This window comes from Lissotriton vulgaris, chromosome 10 (assembly GCF_964263255.1).
Source record: "Lissotriton vulgaris chromosome 10, aLisVul1.2, whole genome shotgun sequence".
Classification (NCBI taxonomy): Eukaryota; Metazoa; Chordata; class Amphibia; order Caudata; family Salamandridae; genus Lissotriton; species Lissotriton vulgaris.
Window position 1 is genome coordinate 857,456,599 of NC_141698.1, and position 27,702 is coordinate 857,484,300.

At 47.3% G+C, this 27,702-nt stretch overlaps 1 protein-coding gene across 2 annotated transcripts in view; it reads right to left on the reverse strand.

Annotated features, from left to right (window-relative positions):
• LOC147688905 (peroxisomal carnitine O-octanoyltransferase-like) overlaps positions 1-27,702 on the reverse strand; it is a 553,955-nt gene that overhangs the window by 150,975 nt on the left and 375,278 nt on the right. For both annotated transcript variants that reach the window (XM_086941801.1, XM_086941802.1), the window contains 2 exons: positions 14,828-14,921; positions 14,483-14,608 (listed from right to left, as the gene is read on the reverse strand). In XM_086941801.1, the coding sequence (XP_086797927.1) occupies positions 14,483-14,608; positions 14,828-14,921 (220 nt within the window). The remainder of the gene's footprint in view (positions 1-14,482; positions 14,609-14,827; positions 14,922-27,702) is intronic.

Below are 27,702 nucleotides of genomic sequence, written 5' to 3' on the forward strand. Positions count from 1 at the left end.
CCATAACCCAAACCTAGCCCTAAACCCAAAAAATACCCCTGTACTCCAAAACCCAAACCTAGCCCTGAACCCTAAAAATACCCCTGTACCCCAAAACCCAAACCTAGCCCTGAACCCTAAAAATACCCATGTACCCCATAACCCAAACCTAGCCCTGAACCCTAAAAATACCCCTGTACCCCAAAACCCAAACCTAGCCCTGAACCCTAAAAATACCCCTGTACCCCATAACCCAAACCTAGCCCTGAACCCTAAAAATACCCCTGTACCCCATAACCCAAACCTAGCCCTAAACCCTAAAAATACCCCTGTACCCCATAACCCAAACCTAGCCCTGAACCCTAAAAATACCTAAACACCCCAAAACATATACCTCAGTACCCCAAAACATATACTCCTATACACATACTTATTTTTTAAAATTACTTAAATTAATATATTTAATTTATTTTTTAAAAATACATAACTTAATATATTTATTAGATTTTAAAATTAATTAAATTAATAAAATAATGTTAAATAAAATATAAAATAAAATTATATACTTACCTATACTTACGTTGTAATGGCATGCGTTGTAATAGCATCTGCTATATAATGTCATGCGTTGTAAAGGCATGCATTGTAATGGATCCTGCCTTGTAAAAGGTGCAATGTAATGGTAGTGCGTTGTAAAAGTTGCGTTGTAACGGGTGTTTCCCGCTTAAGAATGCCCTTAAGTATCAACAGGAATTGAATGGCCCGCTTCGTCTGAGAGAGTGTTTTCACCAGGAAATTGTCCTCCTTAGGTATGGAGTGCAAACCCACCTTGTGAAAGGCAGCTGCTCGCTGAATAATCTTCCGATACCAAGTGGGGTCATCAAGAGAGGGCTCGGCAAAATGTAGGTCAGGGATATTGGGCCCTGGGGGAGCCACCTCATGATCATCCCATGGGTCATCCTGGGTTTCTTGGGCATACGGGACTGCCTATGATTCAAGTAGCTGAAAGCTCTCCTCCCCATAGGATGAATGGGTAGACCCTTTAGGAAAAGAGGGCAGTTGTGAAGGCGGAGGAGGTGGTGGTGGTGGAGATGGCGGTCGTGGATGTGGTGGTGTGGAGGAGGATGTGGATGAGGTTTAGGAGGAAGCAAAAGATGAGCAGGTCTTAGGAGTAGCAGTCTGGTACCCCCTATCATGTCTCTTCTTCAGCTAGGTGGCGGTGGGGGCTCCAGTGCCAACTGCTCCTCGAATGTGAGCTGCCTCTTATAAGGAAGAGTTTGCTGCACTTGAGTTGGAGGCTTGACAATAATCTTGCCAGTGTGCAGGTGAATAACCAGCAGACACTGCCTAGAGTCCAGTACCTCCTGAAGGCACTGTAGGATTAGGAGCTATTGGCTATCGAAGTCTGCTGTGGATGGGCGACTGGACGCCATAGTCTGCTTGGGCCTCTAAGGTGCTGTCAGCATCCAGCCATGTGTGTCTGGCTCAGTGTCGAAGTCCAAGCCGAACTTGGCTCTGAATACTTAGGTCAGTGTTGGCTATGGCTAAAAGGTAGTTGCGACCCAGGAGACAGTGATCCCGAGTGAGGGCTCAAAGCCATGGCCTCAGAGTAGTAGTGACTGCAGTGTTGTTATGTGATGTGATACTCACTGTGTGTGACCTCTGGTGTTGAGCCGCGGTCGACTGCTGATCTGAGTCCTAAGAGTCCGATGAGGAATCAGGTTCCAGGCTGCATGCTATTGCCTGTCTGGCGTTGATGTCTTCCTCTGCGATGGCTAAATATGGACTGGCTCTGCCGAACCTGGACATGTTTGGTATCAAACATGTTGGGCTCATACCCCAACACCGTTACCGGTGTTGGAGGTCTGGTTTCATGCACTTAGGGCCTCTTCCAGGAAGCCCCCAGTACTCCCGGTAATAGCTTTCCAGGGTCTGCCAGCAAGCTAGTGCTGCTGCTGACCACAGATATGATTCTGCCCTCCTGCTACTTAGCTGAGCTCTGGACAAAGGACATGGGAGAAAAGCAAGATTTATGAGTCTTTGCTTTCAAAATTAAATGATCACAAAAATTGCAACTATGAAGAAAAAAATTCTAACAAAATGTTTTGATGGATGCTAGTATTTACAAAAGATATAAATAAGGGAAAATCAGTGTACCCTGTTTCAACAAGGCTATGGGAAACATGAAAATAAACAAGCACTGGCATAGCCAATTGGTCTGATATTGGGGGTCAGCCTTTATTTTTGCCAATGTCTGTCTTGTTTTGACATGGTGTTTGAAAAACGTTATTGTTATGGAAGTTGGCAGGCCCTCACCACAATAACAAATATTGGCACAAAACAAAAATATTTTGTGGTTTAAAAAACATGTGTTGCCACAGTAGTCCCTGGCACTGAACAAAACTACTTTTTGAGTTTGTATGCTGCATGTGATGTCACTTACAGTTAAGCCAGCAAATAGATAGAGAAAGAGATGAAATGTATAGCCAGAAACCGGTCCTTGGATGCTTGATTCCGGTCTGGGAAAGACATGGCTTGGTAGTTCGGACTGGACTGTTCCCATGAGGCACAGGGTCAGAGCTGATTTGCATATAGCCAGTGTCTAACCCAGGGTGGTGTGGAGTGCAAAAAAACGATGGATTTAGGCCCAGATCCTTGTACTGGGGTGAATGTATGACATTGTTCTACATTCTGTCCATCAACTGTGTTTTTTGCAATTTTCACCCCGAGTGTGCTGGGTATACTCAGAAGTGAGTCCCAGGCTCTCCACACCACTGGAGTCAAGCTATCCAGGCTGATGAAGGCTGATAGCCAGAAACCGGTACTTGGATGCTTGATTCTGGTCTGGGAAAGACATGGCTTGGTAGTTCGGACTGGACTGTTCCCATGAGGCACAGGGTTAGAGCTGATTTGCATATAGCCAGTGTCTAACCCAGGGTGGTGTGGAGTGCAAAAAAACGATGGATTTAGGCCCAGATCCTTGTACTGGGGTGAATGTATGACATTGTTCTACATTCTGTCCATCAACTGTGTTTTTTGCCACAGTAGTCCCTGGCACTGAACAAAACTACTTTTTGAGTTTGTATGCTGCATGTGATGTCACTTACAGTTAAGCCAGCAAATAGATAGAGAAAGAGATGAAACGTAATAAAAGCAAATTGTCTTGGTTAACGCCAGAGCTAATTAAGGACCCAATTTTTAGAGAAAGCCACAAAATTGCAAATATAGTATATGTCCTTGCTTTAGTGTAGATTTACCGCTTTCATGAATTTGCAAGAATTTACAGAAGTATGCAAGGAAATCATAGTCCTAGAAAATATCTGCAAACTGCATGTTAGAATGAGAAAATCTACTTGAGTAGATTTTCTCATGTGAAAATCTGTTGAGCATTTACAAGTTCACTTTCTCTCCAACCACTTTTTTACCCACCCTGGAAGATGATTTACTTATGCACTGATCAGGGGAAATCTCCAACCTTTCTGAGTATGGTAAAAAGTTAGAGTCGAGCTGGTGAAAACCCCTTAAACATGCAAGTTAGTAGGTTTGCACAGACTTGAAATGGCAATCCTACCCTGCAACTATTGCTTACTTCTGCTTCCAGCCCCAGAATGTAGATCTGCAGAAAGGTGGCAAAATAAGGGAATTCGTAGTATTCAAACCATACCATCATAAGAGCCACGGCTTAATCAGAGAGGCTATAATCAGAGCTCCTATATAATGAGATTGCTTCTATAATTTGCCGCACTACTCTGCACCAAAGGGACAAGTGGATTTTTTTACAGGACAAGCAGATCGATAAAGCAATCTGTCCCAAGGACAAGTAGCTATTTTATTACATTCCACACCCCTGCATCAGTATCATAGCCTGAATGTCATGGACTCACTGCTCGGAAGGAGCAGGTGGAAAGTGAACTGTGCCCAAAACACCTAAAATGAAAGGGAGCATACGAGAAGGAGTCAGGTATGACTATGGCATGTTGATAGTAAACCCCAGGGAATGCAGGAGGTTCACCATAGCCTGGAGGTAGGAGATGGCAATCCTGCCTTCAGCAGCCAGTCGTTGAGTTAGGGGAAGGCTGGCATCCTTAACCTGTGCAGATGAGCTGCAACCAAACCATCACCTTAGTGATCACCCAATGGGCATTGATAAGGCCAAAAAGGAGCACAGTGAACTAAAAATGATTGTGGCCTACCGTAAACCACAGATAACACCGATAGGAAAGCAGGACAGGAATGAAATTAGGTATCCTGTAAGACCACGCATAACTTCCAGTCTACTGGGTTTAGTGCAGACAAGACCTGGAGCATCTTGATTTTCTTATTTTGAAGGAAGTAGTTGAGGGTTTGGAGATCTACAAGAGGATGAAGACCCTTGTCGTTTTTGGAGACCAGAAAGTAGCGGAAATAGCAACCACAGCTGACTTCTGCCACCAGAACCATCTCAATTGCTCTCTTGGCCAAGAGAGCAATGACATCCTCTCTGAGCAGGGACAAATGATCCTCCATCAGCCGGTCATAAGATGGAGGCATGGAGGGAGAAGCAGTCTCAAAGGGGAGGGAGTAGCCCCTTCAGACGATCTGCAGAACCCACCTGTCCGATGTTATGGGCTGCCACTGGTGGAGATGATGGTGGATATTGCCACCATCAGGATGCCATTATCTAAAAGGGCAAGATTGGGAAGGTTTGGAGGTTGCAGCTGCTGGGGAAGGGGGAGGGGAGTGGCTGGACCAGATAGCTGGCTACCTGACCCACAAGGCCAGTGGGACCCAGGCCCTCGTCCACACAGAGTCAGGAAAGCTTGTCAGCTTGGTGAGTGGGATAGGGTTGGCATAGTTAAAACCCCCTTCTGTGGCCATGAAAAGAGAGAATGGCAGACTGGGGACGTGGAGCAGCTGAGAGGCCCAAGGACTTGGCCGTAGGCTGCATGTCCCTAAAGAGATCCAACGCCAAGTCTGCCTTGTCTCCAAAGAGATGGGTGCCATCCAAGAGTATGTCCATGAGGGAAGCCTTGACATCCCCAAAAAGCCAGATGTTCTCAGCCAGACTGGGTGTCTGATGGCCACTGTCAATGAAACTGCACTGCCCAGTGAATTGGCTGTGTCCATTCCACAGCATATAGTGAACTTTGCTGTGTCTCTCCTCCGGAACCTGTTATAGCACTTGTGCAACTGTTTGACAAAGCGTGTGGGAGGAGCGGTCCGATAAGCATGCAGTGTTCACTAACCATAGTGCAAGGCTGGCGGAAGAAAACATATTTCCTTTACCAACTGTCCAGCCTTTTGGATTCCCTGTCCGGGGGAGCGGTAACTAGGTCCATGGGAAGTGGAGGCTTGGACCACCATAGAGCGTTGGAGTAGAGTGTTGGGTGAGGAAATTTGTGTCCCCTGAAGCAGGGCGATGGTGGGGTGGAATCATCCAATTCACAGGAGCAGTGTTCTGGGTTTAGACTAGGTCCCCATAAGACGTCGTGAGCGTTTTGTCGAACAGGAGTTTGGGTTCCGAGGAGGAAACTCCTGGTTGCAGAACCTCCATTAATATGTTGGTCTTGACTGCCACAGAGGGCAACTGAACGTTGAGGACCTCAGCCGCCCTTTCACCACCACTGTGTATGTAGCTCCCTCCTCCATTGACAGGGTAGGGGGAGAAAGCATGCCAGTATCTGGAGACATATCCAGTCCACAGGCATCACCCAGTTCCTCACACCAGCCCACAGCCTCATCATAAGGTTGGTATTGTAAAGGGTCCAGCGACCCTCCAATTCCATTCTGAAGCCTGGCCCTTTGGTATAGGGCTCAGGCTCCAACCTATAACATGGAGGTCCTGTTGGCGTGACGTAGCTCTGTGTTGGATTCAGGGATCACAATCGGGGTAGCACCGCCAATGAGCCCTGCCACCACCGGGAGCATCAGCGTAGGGGCTAGCACCAGGAATGGTCGGAGTGGCACAACCAGAACCAGTCTGCATTCATGACCGGATCCATAGGGGCCCATCGGCCCCTATGGAACCTGCTTGCAGGTCAGGCCGCCCCCATACCGCACAGCTCCGCCTGTGTGCTCCTGCCTCCTAGCCAGCTGCTGCCGCCTCAGGAGTTCACCGCTGGTATCCCTGCTCTGTGCCTGCTTCTCGTTCTGCGCTCTGCGCTCCAGTTTTGTTCTTGACTTTTCTTTCATTTTTCTTTATCATTTATCTTCATTTTACTCTGGTTCTGTGCCATCTGATGTTTTCATTGCATTGTATTGTTGCCCTGCATCGCCTCCCCCGTCCCGCTCTTCCCGCCTCTGCCCCCCTATGGCCTGCCCCGGGCTCCCATTCGCCTCCCTACTCCCACCTACCAGCTGCCCCTCCCTCCCACATCCCCTTATATGGCACCCGCTGCGCAGTAGAGGGAGCGACCCTTGACCCTGCTTGCAGGTCAGGCCGCCCCCATACCGCACAGCTCCGCCTGTGTGCTCCTGCCTCCTAGCCAGCTGCTGCCGCCTCGGGAGTTCGCCGCTGGTATCCCTGCTCTGTGCCTGCTTCTCGTTATGCGCTCTGCACTCCAGTTTTGTTCTTGACTTTTCTTTTGTTTTTCTTCATTTTACTCTGGTTCTGTGCCATCTGTTCTTTTTATTGCGTTGTATTGTTGCCCTGCGTCACCTCCCCCGTCCCGCTCTTCCCACCGCTGCCCCCCTGTGGCCCCGCCCCCGCGTTCCCATTCGCCACCTGCTCCCACCTCCCAGCAGCTGCCCTCCCTTCCACATTCCCTTACATGGCGGCCGCTGCGCAGTAGAGGGAGGGACCCTTGACCCTTCTTGCAGGTCAAGCCACCCCCATACCGCACAGCTCCGCCTGTGTGCTCCTGCCTCCTAGCCAGCTGCTGCCGCCTCGGGAGTTCGCCGCTGGTATCCCTGCTCTGTGCCTGCTTCTCGTTCTGCGCTCTGAGCTCCATTTTTGTTCTTGACTTTTCTTTCGTTTTTCTTTCTCATTTATCTTCATTTTACTCTGTGCCATCTGTTGTTTTCATTGCATTGTATTGTTGCCCTGCGTCGCCTCCCCCGTCCCGCTCTTCCCGCCACTGCCCCCCTGCGGCCCCGCCCCTGTGCTCCCATTCGCCGCCCCGCTCCCACCTCCCAGCTTCCCCTCCCTCCCACATCCCCTTATATGGCGGCCTCTGTGCGTCTGCGCCCGTCCACGCCTGGACCGTGCCCATCGCCAGAACCCCTGGACCCCGAAGCCACCACAACACCAGACTGCACTACGACTCCAACACCCTCCACGCACTCAACCCCGGACAAGACCACTCCTGCTACTGGGCCACCCCGAAGCGCACCCAAGGGCCCTTCACCTGCCGAAACTGCAGCTTCACCAGCATTCGGCCCGCCAAACCATCAGCAAGAGAACCCAACCACCTCCAATGCATCCTCATCAACACCCGCTCCGCCCGCAAGCACGACATCGAACTCTGGGACCTCCTAGACTCAACCACCCCCGACGTCGCCTTCCTGACGGAGACCTGGCTGAACACCACCTTGGCACCAGACATCGCCATAGCCATCCCAGAAGGCTATAAGATCTCCCGCAGAGACCGAAACAACGGAGTGGGAGGGGGAATCACCATCATCAACAAGAACACTCTCAGAGTCACAACCAACACCAACGACACCCTCACCACCGCCGAACACATGCATTTCCAGATCCACACCGACCCCAGCACCACCCTCAGAGGAACACTCGTCTACAGACCACCCAGACCCCGACCACAATTCAGCGACTCCATCGCTGACCTCATCAGCACGCACGCCCTCGCCTCCACGGATTACATCCTCCTCGGGGACCTGAACTTCCACCTCGAGAACAACAACAACGCCAACTCCACCGCCCTGATCGACAACCTCGCCAACCTCGGACTAAAACAACTTGTGACGACATCCACCCACGCCGCTGGACACACACTGAACCCCATCTTCTCCGCAAGTCCCCACATCTCCTTCAACCACATAACCGAACACCACTGGACAGACCACAGATGCGTCCACTTCACCTTCAGGAAACCCACCACACACCACCGCACACAACAGATACCATGTCACTGCTGGGGCAAGGTCACCGAGGATCAACTGACCACCACCCTCCCCCTGGGACCACCCGCAGACCCCACCGACCCCGACACCGCCGCCATCAACCTCAAACAGTGGATCAATGACTGCGCCGACACCTCTGCCCCACTCAGGACCTCCGCCACCAATCACACCAACAAGGTTCACCGAAGACCTCCGGTCCAAACGCACCTGTCGGAAGCTGGAGAAGAGCTGGCTCTGCGACCGAACACCAGACAGCAAAACCGCACACAAGAACGCCACCCGCAGACACCACCAACTCATCAGGACAGCCAAGAGGACCACTTTCAAGGACCGCCTAGACAGCAACGCACACAACAGCAAAGAGCTCTTCAACATCGTGAAAGAACTCTCCAACCCCAGCTCCAACACCAATGACATTCCAACATCACAAGACCTGTGCGACTCATTGGCCACCTTCTTTCACCGTAATATCACCGACATCCATGACAGTTTCGACTCCGCCACTCCCACATCCACCACCGGGACCACTCCCCCTGTGACCAACACCAGCACCAATCGCCTGGTCCAATGTCAGCAACGAAGACACCATCAAGACCATGAACTCTATCCACTCCGGATCCCCATCTGACCCATACCCTCACAACGTTTTCAACAAAGCCAGCACAGCCATCGCACCCCATCTCCAGAAAACAATCAACATCTCCTTCGAGACAGCAACCTTCCCAGAAAGCTGGAAGCACGCTGAAATCGACGCCCTACTGAAGAAACCCAAGGCGGACCCCAACGACCTCAAGAACTTCCGGCCCATCTCCCTGCTCCCCTTCCCGGCGAAAGTCACAGAGAAGATCGTCAACAGACAGCTGACCAGCTACCTCGAGGACAACAACATCCTGGACCCATCCCAGTCCGGCTTCCGCAGCAACCACAGCACCGAGACCGAGCTCATCGCCGCCACCGACGACATCAGGATCCTTATGGACAAAGGAGAAACAGCTGCCCTCATCCTTCTGGACCTATCAGCAGCCTTTGACACGGTCTGCCATGGCACACCTGCAACGGCAACAGCACGCCTCCATGATGCCGGAATCCAAGAAAAGGCCCTGGCCTGGACCACCTCCTTCCTCTCCGGCAGAACCCAGAGCGTCTGCCTCCCACCCTTCCGCTTCAAGACCACCGAGATCATCTGCGGCTTCCACAGGGATCATCCCTCAACCTGACACTGTTCAATATCTACATGGCACCACTCGGCCACGTCGCCCCACAACATAGCCTCAACATCATCTCCTACGCCGACGACACCCAGCTGATCATATCCCTCACCGAAGACCCTCACACCGCCAAAACCAATCTCCACAGAGGAATGAAGGCCGTCGCCGAATGGATGAAGGACAGCAGGCTGAAGCTGAATTCTGACAAGACGGAGGTCCTCATCATCGGCCCCACCCCCTCAGCCTGGGATGACTCCTGGTGGCCTACATGGCTAGGAACGGCCCCAGAACCCACCGACACGCATGCAATGTGGGGGTCATTCTCGACTCCACCCTCTCCATGACCAATCAGGTCAACGCCGTCGCCGCTTCCTGCTTCAACACCCTCCGAATGCTCCGCAGGATCTTCAAATGGATCCCCTCCGACACAAGAAAAACATTCACCCAGGCCCTCGTCACAAGCAGACTGGATAACGGGAACGCCCTCTACGCAGGAACAACAACCAAGCTCCTGAGACGGTTGCAACGTATCCAGAACGCCTCGGCAAGACTGATCCTCAATATCCCCCGACGCGACAACATCACACCACACCTGAGAGGCCTGCATTGGCTCCCCGTCAACAACAGGATCACCTTCAAACTCCTCATCCACGCACACAAAGCTCTACACCACTCCCGGACCAGCATACCTCAACGACCGACTCAGCTTCTACACTCCCACCCGCAGCTTCCGCTCACCAACCTCGCCCTCGCCACAGTTCCTCGCATCCAGGAAACCACCACCGGAGGCAGATCCTTCTCGTACCTCGCCGCCAAGACCTGGAACACTCTCACTACAAGCCTACGACAGACCCAGGACCTGCTGGCCTTCTGAAAACTTCTGAAGATCTGGCTTTTTGATCAGTAGCAGCCCCCCTTCCTCTCCCCCCCCCCCATTCCCCCCGTGCCTTGAGACCCTCATGGGTAGGTAGCGCGCTTTACAAATGAATGATTGATTGATTGATTTATTGATCGAGCAGGGGCTAAAGCTGCTAGCGTGGAACCAAATGAGGCCCCCTCTGACCTCCCGGGGTCCAAAGGCATGCCGGATGGGTTGGGCCGCTTAAAAATGAGATGCATGGCCTTATAGAACTCCTTAAATTGAGCAGGGGTCGCTCCGGCTCCCTTAAAACTGGGGAGGCATGGAGTCGCTCAGGCACCAATGTTCCTCTGTTGCGCCAGCAGACAGACGAGGAGAAGTCAAAGCGAGCTTCGACTTCTTGTGTCTCTTACCTGAGCGCTCCAATGATTTCGAGTAGAATGAAGAGTACTGCGGACTTGTGGAATGGTCTTGAGACCTTCCTCTCGAGCGGGCCATTTCCTCAATAGAGTCTCATGCTGGGCTGCTAGCAGCTTCAGGGACCGCTCCCTCGAAGCATCTGGCGCCATGGCGCGGCAGTTGGAGCACGACTTGGAGTCGTGGTCGCGCTCTGATGTGGGTCCATCATCGACATAGAACGGTGGCAGGCACCACAGGGATTAATACCTGTCTTCCTCAATGACATCCTCGACACACCAGGAAGAAAAAGTATCAAAAAAGGTCAACAAAAAGTCACAAAAATCCTGTCAAAAATTAACAGAAGGCTAGCTCTTCTCTCAGATCAGTGCTGGAAAGAAAAAAAAAGACATCAGCGCTCCAAGATGGCACCTACATAGGTGACGCGGGCTACACTGTTCATCACCACCCCCTTTTCTGAATCGTTTTTGGCCACTATAGGTGTGGCAGGGTATACTCAGACATGAGTCCCTTTCTCACTGCACCATCAGGATTCAAGCAAGCCGGGCCGAAGACGGCTGAAATGCCAGAAACCGGTCCCCGGTAGCTTGTCTCCTTTCTGGTGAAGAATTGGCTTGGTAGTTTAGTCTGCCCTGTTCCCATGATGCACTGGGCCAGGGACAGACTGATTTGCATATAGCCAGGTTCTGAGCTGGGATGGTGCAGTGAGATAAATAACGGTGATGGATCAAGCCCTGATCTTTGGACTGGGTAAGAGTGGTCTGCTTAATTCAGACACTCTGTTCATCACCACCCCCTTTTCTGAATCGTTTTTGGCCACTAAAGGTGTGGCAGGGTATACTCAGACATGAGTCCCTTTCTCACTGCACCATCAGGATTCAAGCAAGCCGGGCCGAAGACGGCTGAAATGCCAGAAACCGGTCCCCGGTAACTTGTCTCCTTTCTGGTGAAGAATTGGCTTGGTAGTTTAGTCTGCCCTGTTCCCATGATGCACTGGGCCAGGGACAGACTGATTTGCATATAGCCAGGTTCTGAGCTGGGATGGTGCAGTGAGATAAATAACGGTGATGGATCAAGCCCTGATCTTTGGACTGGGTAAGAGTGGTCTGCTTAACCCCTTCGATGCTCATGACGGAACGGTTCCGTCATGAGCATCGGTTGAGCTGCGCTCATGACGGAACCGTTCCGTCATGACCACACCCATTAACATTGGGGCTCAGCACCGGGGATAAATCTGGGCAGCAGCCAAGGTGTTAATTCAGACACTCTGTTCATCACCACCCCCTTTTCTGAATCGTTTTTGGCCACTATAGGTGTGGCAGGGTATACTCAGACATGAGTCCCTTTCTCACTGCACCATCAGGATTCAAGCAAGCCGGGCCGAAGACGGCTGAAATGCCAGAAACCGGTCCCCAGTAGCTTGTCTCCTTTCTGGTGAAGAATTGGCTTGATAGTTTAGTCTGCCCTGTTCCCATGATGCACTGGGCCAGGGACAGACTGATTTGCATATAGCCAGGTTCTGAGCTGGGATGGTGCAGTGAGATAAATAACGGTGATGGATCAAGCCCTGATCTTTGGACTGGGTAAGAGTGGTCTGCTTAATTCAGACACTCTGTTCATCACCACCCCCTTTTCTGAATCGCGGGCTACACTCCGGCACATACGATGCTGAGTGGAGCCAATCAACACCACCTACCAACGCACAGGGGTACTGCTCACAAAAAATCTTCTGGATACAGTCTGACGCCTGGGGAAAATCAAAGGTAAGGAATCTGTGGATAGAAGTCTCTATCAAATCTGTAAAATAATAAGTGCCACAGCCCAGCGTTTTGCTCAAATGCCAATAGCCAGCTCAATAGAAAGCAGGTGTGATGAATACCAAGGCTGGGTAGTCTAGATTCCAAATCATTCGTCTTTCATCCACCACTAGACACTGTCCGCTCTTGTATCAACGTTTATGGATCTTTTTAATTTCATCCTTGCTACCCTTCTCACTGTTTTCCTCTCTTTCCCTTCGTCCTTCTTTCCCCTTTTTGTGTTTTCTCTCTCTTGTTCATGGTGTAAGTCTGATAGCAAAAATAAGTAACAGTCCCCAAAAATGAATGCCGGCAGGCCCCACCTACAACAACAGGCTCAAGTTAAGCAGTAGAAACATTTGAAAATCAGCGAATTTTAAGAAGAAATAAAATGTAATTTAAATACTTTACAAGGGTAAGTAAGGCTACCTGTGTTGTTGTAGTATATGTCAGATCATAAAGACTTTAATTAGCTCTTCATGTATTATCTGTTTTGTTTTCTTATGGACGGGCTTGGTATTTTGTTGCAAACTGGACATGAGCTTGCATTCTTTGCGTTTGATGATAAAGTAAGCAACTGTCGCAGAGAAGCCCTCATTCCGTACTCTGATGACAAAGAGTTCCTGGATGGCAAATGGACCCTCAACCATTCCCAATGAGCGCCTTACTGCAACACTACAAGGGCATTCTAGTACTGAATTGAATCTCACCCTACTTCTTCATTATTACAACACTAAAGGGGCAATTAATAAGTTTGTGGTAAGAATACTCCATCTCAACGGCAACAGAGTATGATTACCGCCAACATAATGGTCTGCCTGCCCAATATGGGCAGACCTTTGGTGTAATAATGGCAGAGACTACTCCAACTCTGCCATGGTTACATCCCTCTGATGGCGTGTTGTAGTAATGGCCGTCGAAGGTGGACCTGTATATCCACCCACCAAATTTAGATGAGAGGACATAGAGGTCAGTTATCAATGCCTGTCACTGCCAGGAATGCCCTGCCGGTAAGGGGCAGTGAGAACTACCTAATTCCCCTCTTGCCATTGGAGATAAATCCCATAACAAAGGGGGCAATGTTTTTTTTTTTAAAGATCTTGTTTCAAGATTTTCTTTTTGAAAATAAAAAATATATATATGTTTGGTGGACAGCTCCATCATGTTGACGGAGACGTGCATCAAGCTTAAAAAGGCATTGGCAGGAACAACTGTGACGGCCGGCGGTACCTGCCAATGCTTCAGAAATGACAGCCAGCTCAGTCAGGGCGACAAACGAATTTACTCCGCTGCCCTGATAGACATACCTCCGCCCACCAAGATATAAATTGGGTTGTAAGTGAGTGTTACAGTGCAATCTATTAGTAAAAGCCTATTACACGACTGCTCTTTGGCACGTATTTTCTAAGCATTACTAGGCACAATTTTACTGTGATTGTTGTTTTATACCTACATAAAACAAAGCATACATAAACATAATTAGCTGTATGTATCCTCACACAGTCATGCACATATGCATACATAGTGAAAGCCACCAAACTGTAAACGCATAATGAGATAGATTAACAAATACGCATAAACTGACAAAGAAAACTATGTGCATACATAGACTCTCACACAAGTGGGTACAATAGCTCTTAAATAAAAAATATGCACAAATATGGAAACACAGGTACCAAAACACACAGAGATATACACAGGGGGAGACATAAATCATACTTCTGAACTCTCCCTCAGTTGGAGTATATCATCTGCATGGACTTATATTCTCTCTCCAAACAACCAAAGACCCTCATAAACTTCAGTGGGACCAACTGCTCTGAAAACTGTGTTCACCCTTTCACTCTCCAAAATCTTCAATAGAATCAACCATCCAAAACACTCAATTGCACCTCCCTTGAAGTCCTAAAAGATGGAGAGGTAGGCATTAATGTAGAAAAGATGAAGGACGAACATAGGTGTGTCATGTAGCACTATTTCGTATATATACAATTAAAAAAACTTTTGGTACTATTCTATCACGAAACCACTCCTTTGCTTTCGACACAAGCGAGACAAATTGGTTTGCCAGTGCTTGTTTATATTACAGGAGGGCTGACAGAAAGCTGCAATGTCAAATCAGACATTAAAAAACTGGAAGAAAAGTGTCAGGTTTCGCTCACCTCACTATAGTCTTCAGCTGTTGCATGAGGACTGGCGTCATCCAGAGAGACCACACCAAGACTGCTCTGAATGTTTTCCAATATGGTTAGATTCTTTGGATCCAGACTGATCAAATATTCCCGGATCTTAAAGAAATTAAAATAATATTATAACAGTTCTGAATTTGGCAAGTGATGATGAAGCCAAATAAGACAGAGCAACTCGTTTTTTAAATCATTTGCACAGTAAGACATGTTTGTATACAATGCTTTCATCTCACTGCCAAAAAGGGCTGGAGAGCAGTGGATAGATGTTGTTTGTGAGAAACATATTATTATGGAGAGATGCTTTGAGATCATTCTAACCTTGGCCCAGCGTGTTCTCTCTTCACTTGTTAGGGCTCCCACTCCTGGTCCAGGGGGCTCATTGTGGCACTTCTTATGGATGTAATCAAGTTGCCTTAAAAATATTAACAAAAGACACATTCAGACTGGGAGACAATTACATTACATTTGTGCTACAAAAAAGTCAAGTGAAGCTAGTAAGGACATTGATTGGGAGAATTTAAAAAGAACAGCTATATCTACAAACACTTACAGCCTCATCATCACAACTGTGGTGGTAAATATTACATGGGGCACTGAGTTTACACCCAATTTCAAACTGGTCTACATTAATTGGTTGACCAGATAATCCCTTATCAGTCGTCAAGAACTCATCGCTCATCTAACGCCCTGAGGATAGTAATCCCACAAACAAAAAGGAAGATGTGTGGTGGTACCTCCTTCTCCTTTCTTGCCACCAGGGACTCAAATCCTCTTCCTCCTCATCTTCATGCTATGAAGGATGTACTTGCTTTTAAACACAATCTTAAGACTTGGCTTTTTGATATGGCTTATCAGTAACAAAGTTAGCAAGACGGTCACGGAATTTAGCTAGGGCATGGACACTCATTGAGTAGCTGTGGGCTCTATCAATCTCATGATTGCTCGGTCGTAGGTTTTTGCCCGTACACATTCTTCCACGTAGTACCTGCAGGGATTGGCCCAGCCGAAGGAGTGCACAAAGGGGAACACTGTGATGTGATATCCAGCAGAAGCTCTGTTATTGCAAGCTATTCTACGCTTTATAGTGGAAAACTCTGCAACCAAACCTGGCTTCCTACTAGTAGTAGCAGTAGTTCTCCCTGATGGCTTTTGCACCAGAGTGCCTAAGTGGCACCAGTGAAGCTACAGCTCAATGAATGACTAATCACTGATGCTATAAGCTTACTGAATCAAAACACGAGGGGAACCTGTTAAGATTCCACCAAGCTGCACAGCCATATGCTTCAATGAATCAAATGAATTAATTTCATCTCATTTAGTCCTATATTTTTCCAAATTTTCACACGTGCGTTTAATCCTTTTTAGTTTCAGTTTTTTCAATCCATTTTACTCATTTTAGTTTTGTTACGATGATGTTCACACAAACACAGGTGCACCGTTGAATTCCAAATGTCACGATTTATTAAAAGTAACCCAATGCATTTCGGGATCACAGTCCCTTCGTCAGGGGCATCTGAAATACAGAAGGATTTGATTTTACAAAATGCTAACAGTACTACTATATTAATGTTGAACTTCCAATTCAACTAGCAACTCATTTTCTCTCATTTTACTCTGCAATCTTTACATCAATGTACCGTTAGTACCCAATAAATACAGAATTGCAACATGTGTTTAAAGAAAGTATGTTTAAAGAAACTACAACCAAAGTATTAAGTAACAACCCTTCAGCCAAAGCAGCCTAATATTTAACTAGTATTTATGTCTGAATCAGTGGGGTGAATCAACTTTCCCTTCCCCTTAATTAATCATGATGCTTACCGTGACATCATGATGCTTATCCGTCCTTCATTATTTTAAAAAACAACCAAACTTTCGAGGTACCCATTTCCTTAGTGAACAGTAAAATTAAATGAGAGAAAATGAATTTCTAGATGAATTGGAAGTTCAACATTAATATAGTAGTACTGTTAGCATTTTGTAAAATCAAATCCTTTTGTATTTTAGATTCCCCTGACGAAGGGACTGTGATCCCGAAATGCATTGGGTTACTTTTAATAAATCGTGGCATTTGGAATTCCACGGTGCTCCTGTGTTTGTGTGAACATCATCGTAACAAAACTGAAATGAGTAAAATGGATTGAAAAAAACGGAAACTAAAAAGGATTAAACGCAAGTGTGAACATTTGGAAAAATATAGAGTAAATGAGATGAATTTAATTCATTTGATTCACTGAAGCAAATGGCTGTGCAACTTGGTGGAATCTTAACAGGTTCCCCTCGTGTTTTGTTTCTATTGCTGCGCATTGGGGCGGAGTGCGGACAAGCTTGCACGCTTTTCAAGTTGTGAATCGGTTTAAACATGGAAGAACAGGATTAAGCTGGTGTGTGTCTCACCACCCCCTCTCACATAAGCTTACTGAATGACACTTTCCAATATCACACATATGACAACTGCTATTTGTTTCATCTGTGTGTGCAGTTAAGACCTGGTGAAAGCTTTTGTGGGTTAATGTTTTTCATAATAAGTTCTTTGAACTGTGCACAGTCTTACCAACAAACTCATGTTTACTACGCTTAGATCAGTGGTTTTTAACTAAGTTTACATCAGTGGATTTGAGTTGGGATTTAAAGTTATAGAACCCAAAAAGCCTAGCAAGAGCACAAAGCTGTGGTTCACAGAACTGTTGGCTGGAGAGACGGTGACCAGCGGCTCCTGAGCTGGAGCAACATGGACCTCTCCTGCCCACAGAGGCCTGTGCCATGGCACTGTCCAGATGTGTGCTCAAAGCAGGCAGGATCTCAGTACTGCTCAGGTCTGCTGGCTGGTACGTAGAACTGTCCTGAAATGTTCCCAAAATGGACTTCAGTTCTGAAGCGGGAAGACGGTGGCTCTGCATCTCTGTGATCCTAAACAATGTGCCCCATAGTGGACCAAGCTGCGACATCACCGTAGAGGGTGAATTTGGAGCCAGGGCCACCCTGAAGCTTGACAAGTTCTGGCAGTGGCCCATGAACGTGCCAAGAGGCCGACACACCCCGTGGCTAGAAATGGGCCTACTACCATTGAGGACCATCAGCAATGCCGGCCCCTGCAAACAGCCAGTTCCAAGGTAGCAGCCTTCAGCCGCTTCCTCCAAGACCGGGGAGCGGGTGCCCGGTATTCATTCTCCCAGAAGATGGAGATGAGAGAGGATGCGTAGTGTGGGCCCGACAGCAGCTGGTGGAGGACTAAAAGACTGATGAGGCTGACATTGGGGCTAGAAACTAGAAACTTGAATTCACAAACTCTAAATGCCACAGGGGTAGCATTGCACTTGTGTCTATAGACTGTGACGCTAACCTTACACAGAATTAAGGGGAAGATTGGGGAGTAGGGGGACCTGAAATACTGAGTTGAGTGGTCCACACTGTATTGTGTAGTATACAGTTTTTTAGTGCATTAAACTACTTTATTGTCTTAAAAAGATCAACACTGGCTTGGGCAAACAGTTATTGCTCTGCTGGGTCATTAAGGAGTTCTAAGGTTGATGCACCCCAACACTACCTCCCTGAGAAGCCTGTGGGTGCTCGCCATCAGTACCACTGAGAGTCAAGTGCTGAAGGCGTTATACTTGGCCCAATTTACACAGCCATAGAAAGATGGATCCTGGGACCTCAGCTGCAAACAACTCCAGACTAGACAGACGTGGGCAAGTAACCCCTGTTTAGCCCATTTCCTCAAAACAGGGTCAGGCACATATGTTTTGATGATTATGTTTTAAATTGGTAGATGCCATAATGCTGTAAATTTGGATTTAAGTATCAATTGAGAGAAACATCATCAAAATTGTATTATTTTTATTAATAAAATAATCATTTACATTGCATTTGCACTATAAAGAATGGCAGATGAGCTGCAATCCGGCACCTACTGGTGAGGCAGAAAGAAATACTGGGGAAGGGGAGATTAAGGGGGAGCCTTTTTTTCTAAGATTGTCCTGGTCGGTGTACAACTTTATGGCCCAGGGCCATTAATCACAAGCCTCTGGGCAGCCACCACAGAGGGAAACAGCCAGCAACAGTTACTAAACTCATCATTCATAAGGCTGCTGCTTTAAACATTGGTATAATGACATAAAACAGTAAGTTGCCTTCTTTAAAATCTCATGGTATTAAGGATATATGAGGAGGGCGAGGCAATGACCCTGACCATGGACAGTTGGATAAGAAGCTCACCCATTTCCCATTCCTTATTCACCCTCGCAATTGAGCCCTTGGCGTGTCGCATCCAGAATGATGACCTGATCCAGGGTTGGCACTGGCAGGGATCCCATGAGGACCGAATTGCCTTATATGCCGACAAGTTCCTCCTCTATCTGGCAGACCCGGCCCGGTCGGGACCAAGGGCTCTCCATATCCTCCATTTGCTTGAGAAGGCGTCAGGGCTACGTCTCATACCGGCCAAATCCACAGTGGTGCCTCTACATGTCTTTAGAGAATGTGTGGATTGGCAAACTATCATTTCCCCTGCGCAGGCTCTCATTCAAATATCTCAGGATGGGGGTGGCACTCCTTCCCTAATTGACCTGGTCCCTTAATCTCACCCCACTCCTCAAACGCGTCAAAGATGACCTCCACTGCTGGCAGACCCTTCCGATGAATCCACTGGGCAGAGTTGCACTTTTTAAATTGATGGTTCTCCCCCGTCTTTTTTACACCATTCAAAATCTTCCACTGCATCTTCCTTACAGCTGGTTCCGTTACCTGGACCGGGTAATCACAACCTACCTCTGGAGCGGGACGAGATCACGTCTGGCCCTCACAACCTGTCAAAAAGAAGTGTGGCTCACTGGTTAGTGGAGGCAGACCTGGAAGCAGAGGTCAGCCCGGGACCAGGGTTCAATTCCTGGCTTGGTGGGGTCTTGAGTCCTAAAATGTCCATGGACTCGACAATTCTCGCTCCGGTGCCTACTCGATTCACGGGTTCACACTCTGCGACTCTGGGCAATAGCTTGCTTAATCTCCACAACGGCCCCTCGCGGTGGGATGCCAGGTTTTCACCTTGCGGATACCCTGCCAGGGTTATCTCACAGGGGAATACCAGGACGGGTTCCCTAAGCAAGCGCTTAGAAACTGGTTGGTGATTTGCGCTATATAAATCCCTGTACATTTACATTTACTTACGACGGGGGTATGGGGATGGCAAACCCATTCTTGTACTATTTAACTATTCGCCTTTTAGTGATCCACGACTGGTTCAACAGTGGATGGTCGGACCCAACCTACCACCTACAGTTGGAGGGACTTGGATTCTCCTGAATCCAAGCCATACTTTACAGTACCCCAGTTCCAAGCACCTTACTAGTAGTTACCCGCACCGTCCTCTTGGCTTGGCGCTCTCCCTGCACCACATCCACTGGGACACCAAACTCACACTGCAAACACCATTGTGGCATGGAACTTGGTTGCGGGAGGCCACAACACTACCAGGATTCCAGAAGTGGGATTTAATCGGCATAACATGTTTGGGTGAAATCTGGAGGGGGGAACACATGTTCTCCTTCTGAGACCTCCAGCAGGCATATTCCTTGCATTCCGCCCAATTCTTTTGCTACCTTCAGCTGCGGCATGCCCTGGCCCTGCATGTCCCTGACCACACAACTGTCCCTGAATTCAGCCCCTTAGAGGCCAAACTCCTAATGGGAAACCATGGAAAGGGTGGCATATCCCAAATTAACACTCTCTGATCAACAATATCCCATCCACACTAGAACCTCTCAAGGCCCGTTAGGACTAAAGGATTGGTCCTCTTGAGAAGGAAGACTGGAGAGACACCCTGATGGCCCCTTGGACACTCATGATCTCCGCCAGGCTCCGCCTTATTCAGATCTACTACCTTCATTGTGCATATCTTACCCCGATGCAGCTCCACAGGACAAGCTTTATCTTGACCGCACATTGTCCACGCTGTAAAGCAGAAACAGCTGACTTCTATCACACGGTCTGGTCCTGTGTCGTCCTGGACAAATACTGGGCATCCATTGTGGTTGAGTTGAGTGAAGTGCTGGGGTGGGAGGTCCCCCTCAATCCTCGCACCGTTCTTCTGGGGTTGATGGAGGGACTGGATGGCTCCCAGGCTGATAAATTATTTCTGGGGACAGCCACTCTCGTAGCCAAAAGAGATATAGCAGCAGCTTGGAAGGACTCAACGTCTCCCTCTCTAACTAAATGGCGCGGGCGTAGATTGGTGCTCCACCCAAAAAAAACGTCTACGAAGCGAGAGGGTGCCCAGCTAAGCATGAACATGTATGGGGCAAATGGTTGGGGCTGGTGGTTTGATTGTCCGCGGTAAGGGTGGACTATTACTTCACACAAACAGAGTGGAGAGATCATAGTCATAGTCATATAACTTTATTCGGTTATTTGTAATAACAACCATAAAAGCATATTTCATAAAACATACATTAACACATACAGTCAGAAAGATTTTTAAAAGCAACATGGAGCAAGAAAGTCACAAGCAGAATGTACTATAAAAATATAAATAATTATTATTTGCTAAAAATATATCTGTCAGTAACACCGTTACCCCTCCATGCTTTTCCTAAATTTAAGTGCTAATTTTAGAAAGCTGCATACAAATAAAGTGCATTCACAGCTTAACAGCTGAAGGTAATAAAGTGCGGGTCTGATTTGTGCAAAATTCCGTTTTTTGAGGCAAGGTTTTAAGTATAGCCTTCGTGGTACAGTGTAGTAGGGGCAAATAAAAAGAAAGTGTGCCTGGTCTTGCGGAGACTTATCGTCGCAGCTGCAAGCCGGCAACACTTGACCACGATGGGTCCCCTTAGGTACAGCCAATAATAGGTGGAATAAGTCCAGGCGAAACCTCGTCAGCAGGAAACGGTCATACTCAAACGACTGATATGACAAAGACTGACGTATCTTCACTGACACATTGTATGACAGTCAGGGATCCCACGCAAGATGTAATCGACATACAGACACATGCTACTCCAGATGAAATCAAGAATTGGACTGAACAAGGAGGGGTCCAGACAGAACAGGGATGGATGACGAGGGGAAAGACCACATGGTTTCTCCCCGACTCTATGGTTCAAGTCATCATCAACACAGCACATAGTCCAGCACATTTAGGAGAAAAGGCCATGTTAGACAGTTTACAGAACCTCTGGTTCAACAAACATTTACGAGCAGCAGCAAAACAGAAAGTGCGTACCTGCATGATCTGTTGTCAGTTCAATCCAGGAAAAGGTATTCCCGTGGAACGAGGTGGATTCCATCCTCCCGACCATCCTTTTGAAGTCCTCCAGATGGATTATATCCAGATGGAAAGATGCCGAGGATTCAAGTATGTCCTCGTAGTTGTATGTGCCCTGTCGAGATGGACAGAAGCATATCCCGTCCCAGATTACACTGCCCCGACCACTGCCAAGCAGTTGGTTCGTGAATTCTTCCCACGGTACGGTTTGCCCCGTGTCGTGTATTCAGATAACGGTCAGCCATTCTCGTCCGAACTCATGAAGCAGGTTTCACTTCTGTTAGGATATCAATGGAAGTTTCACTGTGTCCGACATCCCGAGGCAGCAGGTCTCGTGGAGAGACACAATCAGACTCTGAAAACTCGTCTTGCCAAGGTGTGTAAAGAGAAAGGTGTAGATTGGATAGTAGCTTTACCAGTTGCCCTTTTTTATATGCGAATGGTAGCCCATTCTAGGTCAGGGCTATCCCCGTGTGAGGTGGTCTTTGGTAGGCCTCCTAATATGTGGGGGACGCCTATGCCACGTAAAATAACCGATGTTGACAGTACAATGCTGACAGATTACCTTGCCTCCTTGATGTCTGCACTACTATCATGTCGTTCACAGGTTGCGGCAGCCTTCCCAGACAACACCGAGGTGAAACCGCATGAACTGGTCCCAGGAGATGTCGTCGTAGTTTGCAACTTCGATCGGTCAAGCCCTCTGGAGCCCCGCTGGAAAGAGCCGAAGATCGTTTTGTTAACCACCAGGACTGCGGTGAAATTGGAGGGAAGGAAAGGCTGGATCCACTCCAGCCACGTAAAAAAATTCCATGGACTTCCGCCAAAGACCGATTCCCAGGACTCTCGCATTCCAGAGACTGATACCAAACTCCCCCTGTTAGAGAATACTCCTCAACAGGAGTACAGATTGAAATTGAGGTCTAGTAAGTCAGACAGTTTAATTGTTTAAGTCCCCTCCTGGGTGAAGCGGTTAGACCCCAATAGAGAGAGAGATAGACAGGAGATCAAGAAACAGAAATATTGTAAAAGTCTCCGGAGCCGTTGCATCTGCACATTACTTATTATGTTCTTTCTGAGTCTTACGATTATTGTTATGAGTTGGCTGTTATATATGTACTTTCCTATTGCACATTCTTTTTCTAATGACACTGCAGAGCACACGTTTAGTGCCCTGCCTCCACACGAATTGTCTTATCGACTTGCGCTGCGCAACAATACATTCATTCGTATGTTACACCATTCACACCAGATCAACAATGCTACTAATTGTTGGATATGCGGCCGACTCCCTCCCTATCAGAACTACAAGGGAGCTCTGCCCCTCTTTCCTTACCCGTTTACACATAATGGTTCCTGTGGTGCATGGTTTAGTTTAATATCCTCTTTAGACACTGAATTCAGAGTTTCCCAAGGCAATTGGATATGGGGAAATCTGAACACTGTCATGAATAAAGCATGTTTCCCGAACTAAGAAGGTTTACCACAAATGACAGGGACAGATCTAGAAAATGAAGTGTATGGATTAGGCAACTTTACACTTAACCTCATGATTCTAAATGTTCAGTCAGAGACCAGTCCAGACTTGCCATCTATATCAGTCTTACCAGCAAAAGGTGTATTATGTGTCAGAAAGAATGGTTCAGTACATCTAGGTCACAGTGACTGTACTACTGTGGTCGAATTCAGTGATAAAGGCAAGTCTACATTCAAAGCTTCCCGACATTCCTATTTTATATGTGGTCAGACAGCTTATGTCCGTTTACCTCCAGATTGGGATGGTACCTGTTTCATTGCATTTCTATTGCCACCAGTTTTTCTAGCCCCATCTGACTATCACAGGAATTCCCGCCTCGATCTCGTTAGGCACAAGAGAGATCTCCCAATAGTTGATCAGACTGAAACCGCATGGGAACAATATACAGATTTCAATAAAGGATTCTTTCCTTATCTAGGCACTGTCTCCAACAGTAAACTGATACGCAAATTAACCAGAATACTCGAAGCAGTAGTGAATGAGACTACTTCTGCTTTGGGCAACTTAACAGAGGAGCAGTCTGCTATGAGACTTGTTGTTCTTCAGAACCGCCTTGTCCTTGACGTCATCCTGGCCGATAGGGGCGGAGCTTGTAGAGTCATCGGATCCAGTTGTTGCGTGTTTATTCCTAATAACGCGCCATCAGTATACAAAGCTATCACCAGGCTTCATGAAATAGCTCATCAGATACACCAGAATCCAGGCTCCTGGACTTGGTCCGGTTGGCTCTGGAGTGTAGTATCAGCCTGGGGATGGAAGCTACTGTCATTCCTAGGAATAATATTGGCCATAGTATTCAGTTGTTGTTTATGTCTACAATGTGGGCCAGCGATTTGCGGCTTGTGCACCACAGCTTGTGTTCCTCATTCCAGTTCACGTTCCCATTCCCGAATAAAGAAAGAAGAACAGATGATGTTATATGAACAGATAGATGGTCTCATGAAAATAGATATATCCTAATGGGCACGTAGGGGCCAAGGAGGGAATGAGGTAATTGAAATTTTTATGGTCAAGTATGTCCCCTAACGTGTACCCCAACGTCTCCATGTACGAGTTTAAAGTGCATGTAATTTCCCTCCACAACCGAATCTGAAGACGCAAATACATTTGCGTCCAACGTTAACATGTCCTCTATCAGATCCACCATGAATGGATCGATAATTCAGTTCCTAAGTATGCCTTGCCAACGTCTTTACATGGTGCACCTTCACGTTTTTTCCTGGCTCTGCCGAGCTAGGCCCTGATTTCTGCCTTCGAACCACTTCTGTCTCTGCCTCTGAAAGCTGCAGCATGGAGATGCATCCCTGACCCCTGCCTTACTTCCTGCCAAGCAAAGCGGTGCCTGGCTCGGCCTGGCCTGCCTGCCAAAACAGTATTTTGCCTTCAAGTTATGAGCGTAGCCAGTTCACCCTCCTCGAAAACACATTCCAGTCTAGTGAAATAGGTAAACAGCTCCCCGGCTGCAGAGCAAAGGGCCAAGCCTTCCTGTCTCCTCCATGAAATTCATTGCTCCCGTTACCATGGTAGGCCCATGGCCCCGCGCATTGCACTTAGACACGTATGCATTTCGTATAGACTAGCCTCTGCCCGAGAGACCTTTTACTTCAGATTAAACATCCTCCAAATACAAGATATCAGATATGTTATAGGAACAGGTCGGTCTGACATGCCAGACTTCTGTCTCTTCTACTAGTGCTAAAAGTCAGCCCCTCAGCTTTCCCCAGATATACGTCAATCACACGTCATACCACCTGCGCGCGCATCCAGGTCGTAGGTTTCAGCTGACTCTGCAGAATCCTCTACGCACCCACCCACTTATGACACTTTTTTGTGACGTTTCCAGCACACGCCTCCGTGCACACCCTTGTACACGCCTTTTTGCTACGCACATGTGTTCTTATCATATACATTTCACTTGTCACGCCTACTGTATCCATTGCCATTGTGCGTTTTACTATATATGTCATGTACTGTTAATAAATCGTTGCCATCTTTTTTGCCATCATTGCATATACCCCCGAACCCTTGTATTGATGGAATTGATTTCCATGGCTCGAGCCATCCCGAATTAAAGCCCGTATGACTCAGACACCACGGACTCTGCCTCTCATTTGATTGTGCTATTCTTTTACTTGTAATGATTATACGGAAAAATTGACCGGTAAATTATATTTACCACAGAACCCTCAGTACCTGTTTTAGGAAGTTGTTTCTGCTATCTCCAGGCCTCCTAGTGAGGAGTACCCCCATAACTCGCTACCATTGCATGCAATGGCAACGCTCTTGGCCTGGTAAAGTTGGAGCATAGCAGCCACTGGGCTATTGCCCATTTTTCTTGCAAAGTCAAGTATTGCGGCATTTGCCCGGGTTACCTCCCCCATTTTCTTTTGTACCGCGGGTCCCCAGTTCAGTTTGTGGTCGAACAGGACACCGAGATAAGAAAATGTTTTTGTTACTGGGATTTTTTCCCCGTTAACATTGAGGGAGTTTGGCTTTTTGTTACCTTGGCCTACCTTCATTACGTAGGATTTGGAGTTGTTAATACTCAGGTCTCGAGACTTCATAAAAGCAAGGAAAGAATTTAACAATGTTTGAAGACCAATTGCAGTCCTGGATAACAGGACTGCGTCATCCGCATAGAGCAGAACCGGCAGACCTTTACGTCCGACATATGGGTAATCTGCTCCCGTATTTAAAAGATGCTCTTCCAGGTCATTTGTATATAAATTCTAGAGAAACGGGGCTAGAATGCACACTTGCCGGACACCCCGATGCACTCCAAAGTCTCTCGTTACTTTTAAATCTTGTGTGTAACGGACATTTGCTCTCGTTTCGGAATGCATATCTGCTAACAAGTTAATTAGGTTGTGCTCTACACCCATTTTGGCCATGGCGTCCCAGAGCCTACCATGGTTTACACAGTCGAAAGCCGACGATAGGTCCATGAACGCCATGTGAATTGTACCTTGCCGGGCCATGGTGTATTTCCCTATGATCATGTATAGGTTCAGACACGAGGTGACCGTAGAGTGACCAGGCCTGAATCCATATTGGATTGGGGATATTATTTTGTTTTCATCTGCCCATGCTACTAACCTATTTAAAATTACTCCCCCCACTACTTTGACCACAGAGTTAATTAAAGATATTGGTCTGTAGCAGAGGGGGCTATTGCGGTCTCCTTTCTTGAACACAGGTACTGTAGTAGAGACCCCCCACGATTTTGGGCAACCAGAAATCGCAGCTGCGTTCAGTACACCGGTAAGAACAGGAGCCCATAGCGATGTGCAGGATTTGAAAAGGTCAGAAGGGAGGCCATCTGGTCCTGGGGCCTTATTACTTGTTAGCCTTTGGATTCCTTTTTCAACCTCATTAATTGAAAAGAGCAGAAAGTTCTCCTTAGGAGCAACAGAACTATATTCTGCTTGAGACTCATTACTTTTAAAAATTGAACTAAAATGATTGACCCACTCCTCCTCTGGGATGTTTGTGCCAAGGACAGAATTACTTGGTTGGTCAAACAGGGGTTTATTTATAATTTTCCAAAACTTGGTGCTGTTTCCCAAGGTTTTAGGATCTAGGAGGGTCTCCCAAACACTTGCCTTTACCTCTTTCTTTCGTATAGCAAGGGACTTGTTATACCTGTTGTGCATGGCCCTAATGCGAGCCGAGTGGAGAGATCACTTGTAACTATTTTGCAATACCTGATATGTCGGACATGGTGCTGTGTCTATGTTGTTGTTATTTCTAAAAATGCCAATAAAATTGGTTATAAAAAAAAGAAGCTAAGAAGCTCACCCAGCCAGGCAATTAACAACTATTGCAACACAAAACAAGCAAGCATTTCCTCTCTGCATACTAGAGCTGATGTGTCTCCAGGGCTGATGTGTCTCTAGGGCTGATGACTCCTTGAACTAGTTTTCCCAAATGACAACAGGCCACTTTAGCTTGTAAAATGTGGTTTTATTAGGCACAACTAAAAGTTTCAGTGAAAAGCCTTTTTAGGAAAGCACATTTTAGCAGCTTATGGCTCAAAAGGTATGAAGCCAGTTTAGGACCTTAAGAAGACTTACATAGTGGCCAGGAAAAACATATTTTACTGATGTTAGGCATTATTATTACACCAAGTAAGCCTGAGGCATTCCATCAGCACTAACATTTAGAAAGTCTGTGTTGCCTTCATGCAATAACGTCTGATTATATTTCTGCAGCAGGTTCATGTGGCCACTCACACTAAACAGCAAGAAATGTATTAACTGGACAAGCCCATCTTATTGATCTTTGCAGTAACAAATACCTTTCCCCACGTGGAAAGCATTTAAAATGAGATGGGGAAATAAAGGAAAAGGATAAGGAATGTTGGAAGAGAGGAGAGGGAGACTATAAGGAAATGGA